This window comes from Mus musculus, chromosome 12, assembly GCF_000001635.26.
Source record: "Mus musculus strain C57BL/6J chromosome 12, GRCm38.p6 C57BL/6J".
Lineage (NCBI taxonomy): Eukaryota > Metazoa > Chordata > Mammalia > Rodentia > Muridae > Mus > Mus musculus.
The window spans coordinates 111,778,301-111,794,198 of NC_000078.6; the positions used below are offsets into that span (position 1 = coordinate 111,778,301).

The following is a 15,898-nucleotide window of genomic DNA, read 5'->3' on the forward strand; positions in this document are numbered from 1 at the left end:
AGATCACTGGCTCACTTCACTTTGATCCAAAATCAAGGCGCATGGCCTCTAGATTTGTTCTTGAGAATCTGTGCTGTCTTCTTATGTGTCTGCTCAGATGTGTACAGAGATCTGATTTGGTTGCCTTTGTGGCTTTGAGAAATTGAAGAATCAAGATCATGTTGATTGTTTAGTTTCAGTGGTGCATTTTGTAGTGAGTCCCTCTGATCTGCTGAGTGTCACCATGCATGTGGGAGGATCTGGGACTCCCCTCATGGCCACTCTTACACTGGCTCCTTGTGGCCTTCTGTCTTGGCAGGTGGCAGCGACTCTGAACAACCTAGCAGTACTGTACGGTAAGCGAGGGAAGTACAAGGAGGCGGAGCCGCTGTGTAAACGAGCCCTGGAGATCAGGGAGAAGGTGAGAGGCAGCTGCACTTCTTCACTGAATTTAGTTTTTCTCTGTCTCTCTGTCTGTCTGTCTGTCTGTCTGTCTGTCTGTCTCTGTCTCTCCCTCTCTCTCGGGGAATGACATCATTTTAAGGTTTGAGAACCGAGCACAGCGATATGTTATTTACTATCTGCTTACTGAGAGTAACTCCCAGAAAGGCAGGAAGGGGCTTCCTGTGTTCAGCCTTGCCCTTCCTGCTGTTGACCAGGGAAGTCCTGAGTAGCAGGGGAGTGCAGCAGTCTCTGCATTCACTGATGGTGTGCTCTTGTCATTAGAGATGCTTCAGTTTGACATTAAGTTACTCTCAGGTGCACTGGCACACGCCTTTGGTCCCAGCACTTGGGAGGAAAAGGCAGGTGGATCTCTGTGTGTTTCATGCCAGCCTGGTCTACAGAGTGAGTTTCAGGACAATCACGACTTCACATGGGGATCCTATCTCAAAACAAGAATAAGTTTACTGGAGCTAGAAAGATGTCTCAGCAGTTAAGAGCACTGGCTGCTGTTACAGAAGATGTAAGTTCAATTCCCAGCAGCCACATGGGGGCTCACAACTCTAACTCCAGCTCTAGGAGATCCAAAGTTTTCTTCTGGCTTCAGTGAGCGTCAGGTGTGCATGTGATGCACAGAAACACATAAACCTTAAATAACAATCCCAGTTCCACTGCATGTCTTCCGGTGGCACAGGCAGAACACTCAGGGCTATAGACCGAGGCCCAGACTGGCACCGGCACACCAACACCTTTCCTTACACAGTGCGTTAGCACCTGTAGGGTGCAAAGTAGGAGGGGCAGCAAACAGCACAGCAAGTCCAGGGCACAGGGGACATTTATATTTGTCACAGGTTCCCAGGGGACTGCAAACTAGACAGGATGAATGGTCACAGTTCAATTTGTGTTTTCATTTGGTTTAAGATCATCTATTTATTTTCATTCTGTGTATGTGAGAGTTTTGCCTACAAGCATGTATGTGTACTGGGTGTGTGCTTGGTGCCAGCAGAGGCCAGCAGAGGGCACCAGAGCCTTTGGAGCTGCTGGAGTGAGTGCTGGCAACTGAACTCAGGTCCTCTGCGAGAGCAGTTAATGCTCCTAACCACTGAGCTGTCTCCCCAGCCCCAGCTTGTTAAAGTTCTTAAAGTTCTTTATCAGTGATAACTGGCTAGTGAGCATTCATTTTGAGCCATACTGCAGGGATTACCAAATGTATAGATTATTTTTCAAAAATTTTTATTAGCTTTATCCACTTTATTTTATGTCTGAGTGTTTTGCCTGCATGTATGTCTGTGCAGCACATGGATCATAGAACCCTCAGAGGTTAGACGATGGCATTGGGTGTGAACCCTTGGAGCTGAAGCTGCAGATGGTTGTAAGCTACCAGGCGGATGCTGGACACGAAACCCAGGGCTTCTGCAAGTGTTTTTAACTGCCGAGGCAGCGCTCCAGCCCCCGTAGATAGGACTTCATTGTGTATTGTTTGCTTACTTAGGAAAGGGAAGTGTCGAGTTGTGTGTGCTAGGTTCAAGAGCAGGGTACGTGTAAAGAGGGACCAGGGTGAGAAGGTCTCTAAGGTGGCCTGCCAGGTGGGGCTGAGGGGAGTTGCTCTGTTAAGTCCAGGAGCCTGATACTAGTCTGGAGAAAAGTCTGTTTGCAAAAGTGCTTTATGTAGAACTTCCTGCTTGGCGGAGCATTGTCTCTTGCCTGGCTGGGGCCAGGATGGATCATCTGTAGGACTGAGCCACAGAAGAGGAGGGAACGGGGCTTCTACAGTCCTGAGTCAGCTTTCCAGGAGGGTTTGTGTTTGAACTGAACCTTGGCTAACTGGCTTTACAGTTTCAGAGACAGGGAGAGGGAGAGGGTGTGGAGAAGGCGTGGGCTGTGTGCAGGAGTGAGGGCAGCACTTAGAGACCAGGGCCTGGACAGTGTTTGTTGTTTTTAGTTTTTCCTGAGACAGGCTTTCTCTGTGTAGTCCTGGAACTCTCTCTGTAGACCAGGCTGGCCTTGAACTCACTGAGATCCGCCTGTCTCTGCGTCCTTGAGTGCTGTGACTGAGGTGTGTGCCAGCAGACCCAGTGCTTGAGCAGGTTTTGGAGGGAATTAAGTGTGAGTTTGTTCTTCCATCTGTGTCAGGCGCCTTTGCTAGGGACGATGCTGAGGGAAGACACGAAGCTTTTGTAGGCTTGAGTTTATATTCTAGGGCAAGGGAAACATTGGTGTTGGATGGAGGGATGAGTCCACTGAAGCCCTGGGTGTATGTGTAGAAGTAGGACTGCTCGAAGGGCAGCCAGCCCCTGGGGTGCAGCATTTGAACTCGGTAACCAAAGCCTCCGTGAGCCCAGCTTGCTTAGCTTCCTGGTGTGCTCTGGAGTAGCACCTGCCATGAATTAGACAAAGCTGCTAAGGGCTGTGGAAGCATATGTCTGTAATCCCAGCACCTGAGCTGGACTGTCAAGAGTTCAAAACTAGCCTGGGCTAAATAGCAAGTTTCAGGCTAGCCTGCACTACAGAGTGAGATCACGTATCTAATGAAACTAATAAACGGATACCCCACCCTATCCCCCAAAAATAAAAGAAAGAAGAAAGAGCCGGGCACCGTAGCTCAAGCCTGTGATCCCAGCACCTGGTGGGTAGAGGCAGGAGATTCTGAAGTTGAGGTGAGGGAGCTGAGGAAGTGAGCATCGCTCCCTTCCCTTCCCTTTCCATTTCCCCTTTCCCCTTTCCCCTTTCTCCTTCCCCACCCCACCCTGCCAGGTGAGGTCAGTGACTCCAGCCGCTCTGCTGTGGTCTGGCATAGCAGTTCTGTGCGGGCGCCCTGTCTGCACGTGGAGCACGCCAGGTCCACATTTACATCCATGCTTTACAAGAGCCCGTGGCAGAGGGTCCAGAGTGACTGATGGTGGTGTTTCTCATGCGCTGTTTCTAACCCAGGTTCTGGGAAAGGATCATCCTGATGTTGCCAAACAGTTAAATAACCTGGCCCTGCTGTGCCAGAACCAGGGCAAGTACGAGGAGGTGGAGTATTATTACCAGAGGGCCCTGGGCATCTACCAGACGAAGCTGGGGCCCGACGATCCCAACGTGGCCAAGACCAAGAACAACCTGGTATGCTGCGGATGAGCCATGGCTCTTCTGTAGATGAAAGCCCCCGTGTCTCTGCGTGGAGGCACTAAGCACTAAGCACTACTAAGCACTAAGCACTAAGTACTGTGTTTCCTCGAAGGCCTCCTGTTATCTGAAACAAGGGAAGTTCAAGCAGGCAGAAACGCTGTACAAGGAGATTCTCACCCGCGCACACGAGCGGGAGTTTGGATCTGTGGACGGTAAGAAGCACTCTAACAAATGCACTAACTAACTGTATGTACTGACAAGGTGGCTTTCCCCAAGTCCTCACAGAACTCTTCTCTTCTTTTTTTAAAGGTTTTATTATTTTATGTTGTCATATTTATGTTTCTATTTCTGTGAAGAGACACCATGACCGAGGGAATTTATAAAAGAAAGCATTTACTTGGGAGCTTACTTCTAGTTTCAGAGGATGAGTCCGTGACCATCCAATCATGTCCAGAGCGCAGGGCAGCAGGCATGGCGCTGGGGCAGCGGCTGAGAGCTCACAGGCAGGAGGAGGAGTGAGACTAGAAAGAATGTGGGCTTTTGAGACGTTAATCCACAGGGCCATTCCTCTCCAGCAAGGGCGCAGGCCTGCCAATCCTTCCAGAGTCTTAGCAACGGGGACCTAGCATTCCAGCGTCTGCAGTTAGAGATGTTTGTGTGCCACCATATGGTAAAGTGTATCAACGCTGTGTCCCCTGGAACGTCACCCAGAGTCGCACCCTTGGAGCTGTTTTTAGCCTTTCCACACATTTTTCCAGAGAGAAGTTAGTTTGAATTTTAGTTTTTAAAAAATATTTGTTCATTGATTTCGTGTTATTTATGTGTACATATGGAGGTTAGAAGCCATCCCAGGTAGCTGGCACTTAAGCCAGGGCAAGTCTCCTTTTTCCATGTCCCATTTTGCCCCAGGAGTGCTGGCTTACAGGTGTGTGCCGCCACACCCACCTTTCCCATGTGGCTCTGTTCTTGCTGGTTGAGCTAGCTTGCTGGCCTTGAACTGTCTCCTAAGTAGCAGTAGAAGGGAAGCTGTGTTGCAGGCGGGTAGTGGACATTGGTGAGGCCCTGACTCCCTCCCTCAGCCTCTCACAGTGTCTTTCTCTACAGCCCCTGCTCATGTCACACACTACCTAAGCCACATATCTGGAACTAACTAACTTACTTACTTTCTCTCTCTCTCTCTCTCTCTCTCTCTCTCTCTCTCTCTGCCTGCCTCCTTCCCTCCCTCCCTCCCTCCCTCCTTCCTTTCTTTCTTTAAAGATTTATTTATTTTTATATATTTGATTACACTGTCACTGTCTTCAGACACACCAGAAGAGGGCATCAGATCCCATTACAGATGGTTGTGAGCCACCATGTGGTTGCTGGGGATTGAACTCAGGACCTCTTAACTGCTGGACTGTCTCTACAGCCCTAGAACCTTTTCTTTGAGCCATTCATTCTGTGTAGTTTGCAGTCCCCTGGGAACCTGTGACAAATATAAATGTCCCCTGTGCCCTGGACTTGCTGTGCTGTTTGCTGCCCCTCCTACTTTGCACACTACAGGGGCTAACGCACTGTGTAAGGAAAGGTGTTGGTGTGCCGGTGCCAGTCTGGGCCTCGGTCTGTAGCTGAGTGCTCTGCCGAACCTCTGCCTGTGCCACCGGAAGACATGCAGTGAAACTGGGATTTTATAGGGTTGTAAATTTTTGCCTCAGGGCCTGGAGAGATGGCTCAGCAGTTAAGGGTGCTGGCTGTACTTTGATTGGCCCTGCGTTCAATTCTCAGCACTCAAATGACAGCTTACAACTGCCTAGATGGGATCTGATGTCTTCTGGTGTGCAGATGTGCATGCAGACAAGGCAGCCATATACACAAATAAACCTTAAGTTGCTGAGTCAAAAACAATGTTCGTGTTAAACGTTTCCTTTTCAAAGTGTAGTGTGAAACACTCAGTCAACAATTATGAATTTGTGAAAAGGTCACAGGATGGGTCCAGACAGGGTTTCTCTCAATTATTACATGCACACGTGTGGTTTTCTTTCACTTAAGGATGTATTATTTATTTGCCTAAAGCTTATTTTTATGTGTCTGGGTGTTTTACAGAGGCTAGCCTCTGTTCAGCAAGGAGGCATCACTACCTGGCATCCTCAGTGGTAGACTCAGAGAGCTGTCTCCTTCCAGTGCCCTGTCGGGCTTCCTCCAGGGTCAGCTTGACCTCAGACTTGGGCTGCGGGGATGATAGAGGCCAGGTGGTGTGGCCACCAGCCTGGGATTCCGGCCTCAGATGGGGAAACAGTCCCGTGAGCAGGCTGTCTAGGGGGACAACTCTGGGTGTGGCTGAGAGACCCTGTTGCACTGAGTAAGTCAGAGCGAGTGAGAGGCTCCAGGGGTCAGCCTGGATTCTCCACATGCATGTTCACCCGTGTACATGCTCACTTCCACATATGTGACCACATGCATGCAAAACATATATACACACATGCACCTCACACACGTACACACACTTGGAAGAACAGAAAACATCCCTGAGAAGAAAAAAAAAAAGATAAGACCTTGCAGTCACTGAGCCTTAGAGGCTGTCTGCTGAGTGGTTACTGTGTAGCCTTGGTTTTCCTGAAACTCCTATGTAGACCAGGCTAGCCTAGAACTTACAGCAGTCTGCCTGCCTCTGCTTCCCAAGTGCTGGGATTACGGTTATGCACTGTCTTGTCAGGGTTTCTATTCCTGCACAAACCTCATGACCAAGAAGCAAGTTGGGGAGGAAAGGGTTTATTCAGCTTACACTTCCACACTGCTGTTCATCACCAAAGGAAGTCAGGACTGGAACTCAAGCAGGTCAGGAAGCAGGAGCTGATGCAGAGGCCATGGAGGGATGTCCTTTACTGGCTTGTTTCCCCTGGCTTGCTCAGCCTGCTTTCTTATAGAACCCAAGACTACCAGCCCAGAGATGGCACCAACCACAATGGGCCATCCCCCTTGATCACTAATTGAGAAAATGCCTTACAGCTGGATCTCGTGAAGGCATTTCCTCAAGGGAGGCTCCTTTCTCTGTGATAATTCCAGCTGTGTCAAGTTGACACAAAACTAGCCAGTACATGTACCATCTCACCTTTCCCCAGATTTCTTTTCCCTCCTCCTCCTCCAACTCCTCCTCTTCCTCCTCCTCTTCCTCCTCTTCTTCTTTTTTGAGGTAGGGTTTCTCTGTAGTCCTGCCTATTTCTGGAACTCAGAGATCTGCCTGCCTAAGTGCCGCCATCATTGACTGGGTGGTTTGTTGGTTTTTCGAGACAGGGTTTCTCTGTGTAGCCCTGGCTGTCCTGGGACTCACTTTGTAGACCAGGCTAGCCTTGAACTCAGAAATTCGCCTGCCTCTGCCTCTCAAGTGCTGGGATTAAAGGTGTGCGCTACCACCGCCTGGCTGAGTCTTTTACTCTACAGCTTACATTGTTTTTCTTCCCTAGACGAGAACAAGCCCATCTGGATGCACGCTGAAGAGAGAGAGGAGTGCAAAGTAAGCTGTGCTGCACTGCCTGGGGGTGGGGCAGGGCGGGGCGGGGCGGGGCCAGGCCGGCTGGGCAGGGTGGGGCGGGGCCACTCACTCACCTGACTTCTCTCTGACATTAGGGCAAGCAGAAGGACGGGTCGGCTTTTGGAGAGTATGGCGGCTGGTATAAAGCCTGCAAAGTGGACAGGTGAGTCTGCCCAGACCAAACCCTAAACGGCAGGGAATGGCCGTGCTGGACCAGTGTGAGAGCCTAGTCGCATGGCTCCCCCATTTCCCCATCGTCTCGTTAACACCTGACCCCTGAGCTGACTGGCTGGGGAGCATTTGTCCTGGGAGCTGACGTAAACACAGACTTGTCCTCTGACTCGTCACACGAGTCTTTGCTCATGCATACGTATATGTATGTATTACACTAGTAATAATAATAACAATTAGTAAAATAAAGAAAAAAGAAAGCATCCAGGCATGGTGATACATACCTGTAATCCCAGTACTTGAGAGGCAGATGCAGAAAGACCTGTTAGATGAGTTTGAGGTTAATATAAGGAGTCCTAGGGCTACATAGCGAGACCCTGTCTCTAAAACAACAACAACATCATCATCAACAACAACAAAAGGCAAAAAAACTTGCCTACAAACCTGCCTGTTTTCCCCGTGAGATCATGTCCATTTACCTACCGTCCAGTCACTGCTGCAGGGTGAATGCTGTCTATCAATGCTTTTTATTGACAAACACCTACTTGGAGGAGAAGGGATACCTAGCCAGGATCACCTGAGGCATGCGCAGTAGGCTCAGCACAGGTGTGGGTGGAAACCCATCCTTAACAAACATTCGTATGCACAGGGTGACGTGGATACACCCTTGCCTCTGAGGTGAGTGTGAGCTCGTGGAGCACACTGTGGCCTGTGCCCCAGGTGCCAGGCCCCAGGCTGGCCTAGAGCCTACTGCCTGCCTCAGCCTTGCCGGCCGGCCTTTAAGACTCAGCTTCCTCCTCACCACATCAGCAGAACTTGTTAGACTTCAGTTTGTCAGAGTGTCTTCTTCTAGGTCCCCATTGTACTCACTGCAGAATTCACCTTTTTGCCTGAGGGACATGCAGGTACCTTCTTTAATTCTGTTGCTGAGATGCCTACCATTAGCAAGAGGAAGCCATCTCTCAGAATACAGACTGGCACCAAAGTGAGGCCAGGATTGATTGATTGATTGATTGATTGATTGATTTATTTATTTATTTATTTTTGAGACAGGATTTACTCACTCTGTAGACCAGGCTGGCCTCAAATACTGGGATTAAAGGTGTGTGCCACCACTGCCCTGCCAGCTTTTTATTTTGTGATTGGCCTTGCTATGTAATCCATCCTGGCCTTAAACTCTTAAAGTCTTCCAGCCTCAGCCTCCTGAGTGCTAGGATCACGCAGGTGTATCCCACATCAGGCAGTTTCTGACTTTGCAAAAAATGTCCTTGTGTACAAGTGCACTTGGCTGTGTATGTCTGTGGAGGCCAGAACAACACGGACTTTTACTCTCTTTTATTTCTCTCCAAGTACATTTTTTTGAGCCAGGGTCTATCCCTGAACCTGGAGCATGCTGGATTGGCTGGCCAGGGAGGGCCTGGTACCCACGTGTCCCCAGTCCTCTGGTGTGGTTTCTGCACACACCTCCTTGCTTGGCTCTTAGATTCCCAGTGGGGTAGGCTCTGGGGATCCAAACTAAGGCCCTCCTGCTTGTACAACACTGGACCCACTGAGCCATCTCCCCAGCTCCATAGCTCTCACATGAGCAAGACGTCTCCTGCCCACTGCTTCATTTACAAAGTGTCTCACACTGTCAGGTCTGGAGGTTCTGCTGAGACGCAAGAGATAAGACCTGCATAGACCCAGCTCTGCCTGCAGATAAGCCACGTGCTTCTGTGGCCATGCTATGGGAACCTGTCAGGTCAGGCTCTGGGAGGGTGCCGTCTGTGGGAGTCTAACAGTCCTGAGCATCAGGCTGCCTGAGTGGAGAGCATGAGAGTGTTGTAGCTGACAAGAGCGCTAACCTCTGCGCCCTGCACAGTGCACACTCATCTGAACCACTGCCCCTCAGCCCTGGGGGCTTACTGCGTTCTCAAAAAGCACTCGGGCCAGTCGGCCCTTGCACTGACCGCTTCTGTGTTGTGTGCCCTCTTGCAGTCCCACCGTCACAACCACCTTGAAAAACCTTGGAGCACTTTACCGACGGCAGGGGAAGTTTGAAGCTGCAGAGACATTGGAAGAAGCCGCCATGAGGTCACGTAAGCAGGTGTGTGCGACGCTTCTCTCAGAGTGATCTGTTGGAACTGTGAGGCTTTCTACGTGGCTGTTATTGAAAGGTTGATTTGGGCTTAGCTGAGTGAGGAGCACTTGTCACATGCCCAGGACTATTTGTCTAAACTGTTCGAAGGAGCCGAGCGTGACGGCCTTTCAGTACTTGGGGGGGGGGGCTGAGGCAGAGAGAGTGAACATTTATAGGAGACTTAGTGTCAGGAACTAAAAAGAAATGAAAAATGATGAATGAAAAAGGAAGAAAAATAAGAATGGCAGAGCTCTCATCACGTGCTCATGAGCTCCTTGGTGTGAGGTACTCCCAGTTGTCACGTGCTCACAATTGGTGTGAGGTGCTCACAGTTTGTGTGAGTTGCTCCCAGTTGTCACGTGCTCACAGTTGGTGTGAGGTGCTCCCAGCTGGGCCAGCTCTACTGGGACTTGTGGGCTGGGGCTCAAGCAGAGCTCTCGCTGCTGCCCCTTTGGTCCTGGGGACCGAGTCAGGCAATCTGTGGCTGTCATTAGCTGTGAGGCTGCCTCCTAGGAGCAGGGCTTACAGTTTAGGGCTACTCTAGATTGCAGGTAGGTTGGAGCAAGAGGAGCTACAGGGGCCTCAGAGCTCCAGAAGGGGTGTGAGTGTATCATGAGGACGTTCCCCACCTGGCAGCCGCAGAAGCTCTGGACAGGACAGCTTCTGTGCCCCATGAGCGTCCCGATACATACAGCAGGGCAGGGTATGGGCATGCGCCAGGGTTAACATTGTTGGTATAGGAGACAGATTACCTTGTTTCCTAGGCTGGCCTCAATCTGTAGCTGGGGTTAACCTCAAGCTTCCACTCTTCCTGCCTTCACCTCCCAAGGGCTGAGGTAGCAGGCAAGCGCCATCAGGTCTGGTGTGTGTGGTGTTGGTGATAGACCGACCCAGTGTACATGCTGGGTGAGCACTTAGCTGCGTTTCCAGCCCGGCCCTTCACGTGTGTCCCTCACTACCTGGGGCTCAGTATTAGCTTACAACACTTGCTCTGTTTTGAATAACAGGGCCTTATGTAGCCAGACTGTCCTTGAACTCTTTATCCTCCTATTGCTGCTTTGTAGTGCTGAGATTACAGGCATGCTTTCATAGAGTACAATGTTCTGTGTCACAGAGTTCAGTTCTGTGTGTAAGCTCCTGAGTTTTGGTGATATGGACTCATATAGCGCAGACCCCCACCCCCATTCTCGTGACCCTAGGGAGCCTGAATCCCACCCCCAAATGCGCTCATCTGCGTTTGTCCCATTACATAAGAATTGGTGTCTGGCCGGGTGTGGTGGCGCACACCTTTAATCCCAGCACTCAGGAGACAGAGGCAGGCAGATTTCTGAGTTTGAGGCCAGCCAGGTCTATAGAGTGAGTTCCAGGACAGCCAGGGCTATGCAGAGAAACCCTGTCTCAAAAAACAAAACAAAACAAAAAAAAACAACAACAACAAAACCCAAAAACAACAAAAAAGAATTGGTGTCTGTGGCGCAGTGAGAAGTGAGGGCTAAGGGGGAGACACCTGCATGAGGGCGGAAAGAGGAAGCCAACTGACCACATGCCCTCTGACCTCTTCCACATGGCTCTGTAGCAGGCACGCAGCAACAGCAAAGAGAATTTGACCTTGTCCCTAGTGAAGCTCAGATACTGAGACGCCTTCTGAGATGTCAGTGCTAACGGGCCACCCGTTCTCCCCTGCCTGGCTCACAGGGTCTTGACAATGTTCACAAACAGAGAGTGGCTGAAGTGCTAAATGACCCTGAGAGCATGGAGAAGCGGAGGAGCCGGGAGAGTCTCAATATGGACGTGGTCAAGTACGAGAGTGGCCCTGACGGAGGGGAGGAAGTGAGTATGAGCGTAGAGTGGAATGGGGTAAGTACAGCGCGCTGGCTGCACCGGGCAGGACCTGCCGGCCTCCCCAGCGGCACTCGCTAGCTGTCGTGTCTCACGCTAGACTCGCCACTTTTCGCAAATTAAGCATCAGGGAAGCTTTCTGTAAGTCCTAACTTCTGCTAACTCGGAAGCTGTGTTGCTTGCAGTAGTTTTCTTTAGGAATCCCTGAAAGCTGACTGGCCTCTTGTAGAGCATGTGTGCACGCTGATTGAGTGTCCTGGCCGTGCAAAAACCTTGTCCACACTCTGGTCTCCTGTAACCCGGGGATGAGCATGGGCATGGCTGACTAACTGACTTTCCTAACTCCCCATGTCCTGCTAACTCAGTGCTCTTGACACCGCTCAGGAGGCTGCCCTGGGGCTGCTAGAGTGCCTTGCCGGGAGCTGACGCTAAGTGCAGCTCAGACAGCAGCTCAGAGCAGGTGCACTAGGGCTGGTCTCCACACCGCCACCTGACAGGGCTCCCGACTTTTTGACTTAGAACTACCTGCTTGTGTATGATACAGACTGTGTCAGAGGTCTGTGTCGGCCCTGCTCCTTCAGCCCCCCACCCCCCGGAGGTCTTCACCACTGCTTCCTACCCAGGGTTGTGGGCAGTGTGAGTGTCAGCTCCTGTGGCCACTGCTTCCTACCCAGGGTTGTGGGCAGTGTGCGAGTGTCAGCTCCTGTGGTGGACTGGTGTCTCTGGAGCGGATTAAGAGGGTTCAGCAGACCAGGCCTATCACATACTGTCACTATGCGGCTTTGTAAATCATTGCTTAGGACTTTGATCCAGCCTGTCCTGGGGCTTGGGTTGATTGGCTCTAGGATTTTCTTAGCTGCAGTAGTTTGGAGGAGCCAGGGTCCTGACTGAACTTTGTGTGAAATGTCAGTGGCCACAGTGAAGGGTGACATCCTCTCTCTGTCTAGCAGCGGTCTCGTGCCAGCACAGCCAGTCAGCATCCACTGTGACTGCTGAGCCTTGTTGGGCAGTGGTCCTAAACTGCAGCAGAGGCCTGGGCCTTCCTGCCCATGCCTGTCCTGTCAGCACTCTGGACTGCACTCTTACTTCGCTCCAGTCCTGCATGCTTGTCCAGAGGGCCTGTTCCGCTTGGTGGCTGGCGGCTTGCAGACTTACCTGCTCTCGAGTGAAGCTGCAGGGGGCTCTTTCCTGAGACAGTATTTCTAGGTCTGTATGTATGTGAGTCCTGCGCCAGACACAATGTCCACAACTCCGAGTCCCACACCTGCCCTGGGCACTGGGGGAGGAGTTCACGGGAGGGTGTTGTTGTTGTGTGTGTTCACGCACACAAGTGTGTGCACACAGTGTGTGGTAGAGATTGACCTCTGCTTTGTGCATGTTAGGCAACTGCTGTATGACTGAACTGTGTCCACAGCCTTGTTTGTTTTGAGTCTCCGTGTGTAGCCCAAGTTGTCCTGGTACTTACTTGGAGTCCCTCCTACCTCAGCCTTCTGGGTGCTGGGAAGACAGGTGTGCACAGCACACTTAGCTTACAATTATACCTTGTTTCTTTTTCCGTGTGTGTGTGTGTGTGTGTGTGTGTGTGTGCATGTGTGTGTTTAAGACAGGGATTCTATAAAGTATTGAACATAGGGCCTTACACATGCTAGGCAAGGCCTTTTCCCCTTAGCTGAGTCACTCATGTACTCACTCTTACACTTTCACTCATACACATACTCACATACTCACTCATACACTCACACACTCACTCATGCACACTCTCACGTACCCACACTCACTCATTCACTCCCACACTCACACACTCATATTTACACTCACTATCACACTCACACTCTCACACTCATCCACACTCACCTACACTCTCACTTATTCTCACACTCATACATTCACACACTCATACTCGCTCACTCACTATCACACTCACCCACACTCACTCACACATACACACTCACTCTCCCTCCCTCCCTCACTATGTATCCCTGGCTGGTCTGAAGCTTGCTGTATTGGCCAGGTTGGCCTTGATCTCAGAGGGATGCCTGCCTCTGACTCAGGTTCTAGGGTTAGAGCGCCACCACTAAGCCTGAACTCCCAGCGATGCTGCCTCTGCCTACCTCCCGAGTGCTGGATTAAAGGCAGGCCTCACCACCTCCTGGGTTACACTTGTAATTTTTAGAGAGATTTCAGTGCTCTTTAAAATACCGCAGCTGTCCATCCTTTGTTCTCCTGGGTATTTACAGCTTCAGCCTGATGAATTCACAGAACAGATGGTAGTTGATTAAATCACAGAAACAATTTATATGGGAATTCAGGGCTTTTTTTCAGTGTTCAGAAATAGACTTTAAAACAGGATAATGTTTGTCAAAGGCAAGGCTTGCTAGGTAGCAACCGTGGCTATGCAGATGCGTGGCTGTGTGGTCGAGGAGGCCGAGAGCGAGGGCATGAAGACAGTGAGCTTGCCTGGGAGGACAGCAGTTCCTCTTCAGTGTGTCTTATGATGATGGTGATCACGCCTCATGGAAACGGGCTCCTGCAGGCTTCCTCGGGTCTGAGATATGAGAAATATGATGTGAGATATGATGTGGCTCTAGCAGGCACTGCTATAGTAGGTCACTCTCTAGTAGGGTGCATTCCTGCGAAAGCTGCTTTGTGGACATTGAGTCTTTTCTAGATAAAAGTCAGATTTCTTAGTTACCCAATATCCATGTGATTCTGTGTCTGTTGTGAAAGTTGTGCTCCAGGACAGCCTCCACCTTGGCTCCTTTTTCTTGGGGCCCTTGAGAAGCAGTCTCCTGCCCCTCTTCTCTTAAACCATATTGCTCTTGTGCTGAGATTTCTACAAGTCTGAGTGTGTGTGTGTGTGTGTGCGTGTGTACACTGTGCCAGTACTAGGGATTGAAACATCCCTGTGGAAGGGAAGGGCTCTACAACTGACTGTATCCCTGCCTGCTTCACTTTGTTTGAGACAGAATGCTGTGGAGCCCAGGCTGGTCTGGAGACTCAGGCATCTCCTGGGCTAGTTTTTCAGGTGTGTCCATTATGGGTGTGTGCCCTAGTGCCTGGCTTCTACAAGTTGTTGGTTTTTTGTTTTTGGACACAGGGTCTCTCTAAATAGCCCTGGCTGTCCTGAAACTCACTCTGTAGACCAGGCTGGCCTGAATTCACAGAGATCCTCCTGCCTCTGCCTCCCGAGTGCTGGAAGTAAAGGTGTGTGCCATCTTCTTTTGGTCTTTGAGACAGGATCTCACTGTAGCCCTGGTTGGGGAACTCACAGCTATCTGTGTGCCTGTGAATTCTGAGCTCTGGAATTAAAGGTGTGAACCATGAGGCCTACTTTGACTTTCACAGGTTCCAATGCGTGAAATTTCTACTTCAGGGCCTTAGGGAACGAAGGAGCTGTTAGTCCAAAGTACAGTTTTATCTATACTAAGAGGGCAGCAAGAGTATACTAAAAGAAGTTTTAAAAATGCTACACCTATAATTCTATTGTACAGAGATACTAAATACTAAAATCAGTACATTATGTGATTTATTTCTGTTTAGAAACCCACTTTGAGAGCTTACAAAATGTCTCAGCTGATAAAGGCAGTTGCCATTCAAGTGATCTGGAGTTTAATTCCCAGGACGTCCATGGTGGACAGTTATCCTCTAAACACTGGGTAACATGTGCAAGTGCGCTCTCTCTCTCTCTACACACACACACACACACACACACACACACACACACACACACACACGATCCATGTAACTTAAAAAAGAAACCCACTTATGGGTTTATACAATAGGAACGTCTTTTGTGTCAGAACACAGTGAGCCTCCGACCCTAGAGCCAGGCTGTTGGGAATTTGTCTTCTTGAGTTCTAGTCAGCCATTATCCATCTCCCCTGGGGTGCAGGTGCTGAGTGCACAGCCTGCCACCTCTGTTGACTGAGGTGGTGGGCGGCTGCTCCCCTGGGCCCTCAAGCTTCTAGGTGGGGGTGGCTGCCTGGACCGAGATCCACTGTGATCCATTTGAACCCAGGGGAGGGAGGCGAGCGTCTTGCTGTGGGGCACAGACATAAGGGCAGTAGGGCCTGCTGTGTGTGTTTAGAGTCCTCTTCATGACAGACGGCGGGATGGGTGTTTTCTTGTCCTCCTGGCACTCACGAGCCATTGGTAACAAGTTTTATTTTTCGTTTTAAAGATGAGAAAGATGAAGCTCGGGCTGGTTAAATGACTTGCTCAGCGTCCCATGGTGAGTCTGAGCGGGCGGGCCAGGCCTAGTTGTCTGTGCGCGGTCGAGATTTTGGCAGACCCAGGAGGTATTGCTGCCTGTGGAGACGGATCTTATTTGGATCATCAGCTACATGTTTCAAATGTGCTGTTGACTTTTAAAGTCGCTGGGTCTCAAAGTTTCTGAGATGTCTAGGATGTTAGTGTTGTAATTGAAGAGTCTGGAAGTCCTCAGCCTGCAGGGATATGGAACAGTTTAGAGAGACTTGCTTCCATGCTGTCTTCCACATCAGCCTGCCCTTTGTACGGGTGTTCCTCACCACCACGTCCAATACCTCTCACGCACAACTTGTGAAACTTGCCATAGTAAGTATCAAGGAGATTTCTGACACAGTGCTAGTCTGTGCTTGGAAAACGTTGACTTTCACCCTTGACAGTTCCCTGAAAGCTGGCCTCAGCTCCCCTCCCGCGCTGGGCCCAGCACTGCTGTGCCAGCCGAGTGTGGCAGGAGTGCCTGGGCT

The 15,898-nt window shown here is 50.4% G+C and overlaps 1 protein-coding gene across 25 annotated transcripts in view; it reads left to right on the forward strand.

Moving 5' to 3' along the window:
* The window catches only part of Klc1 (kinesin light chain 1), a 49,410-nt gene that overhangs the window by 19,866 nt on the left and 13,646 nt on the right, over positions 1 to 15,898 (forward strand). For 5 of the 25 annotated variants that reach the window (XR_001780415.2, XM_006515494.3, NM_008450.2 and 2 more), the window contains exons 7-13: positions 299 to 400; positions 3,352 to 3,525; positions 3,644 to 3,743; positions 6,972 to 7,021; positions 7,135 to 7,202; positions 9,188 to 9,296; positions 11,025 to 11,159. Coding sequence is in view for 18 of the 25 variants with exons in the window: in XM_006515494.3 (XP_006515557.1) it covers positions 299 to 400; positions 3,352 to 3,525; positions 3,644 to 3,743; positions 6,972 to 7,021; positions 7,135 to 7,202; positions 9,188 to 9,296; positions 11,025 to 11,159 (738 nt within the window). In the remaining 7 variants the exon portion in view is untranslated. Of the gene's footprint in view, positions 1 to 298; positions 401 to 3,351; positions 3,526 to 3,643; positions 3,744 to 6,971; positions 7,022 to 7,134; positions 7,203 to 9,187; positions 9,297 to 11,024; positions 11,187 to 15,348; positions 15,400 to 15,898 lie in introns of all 25 variants that reach the window. The other 20 variants (XR_003949989.1, XR_003949986.1, XM_030246565.1 and 17 more) reach the window with 7 other exon arrangements.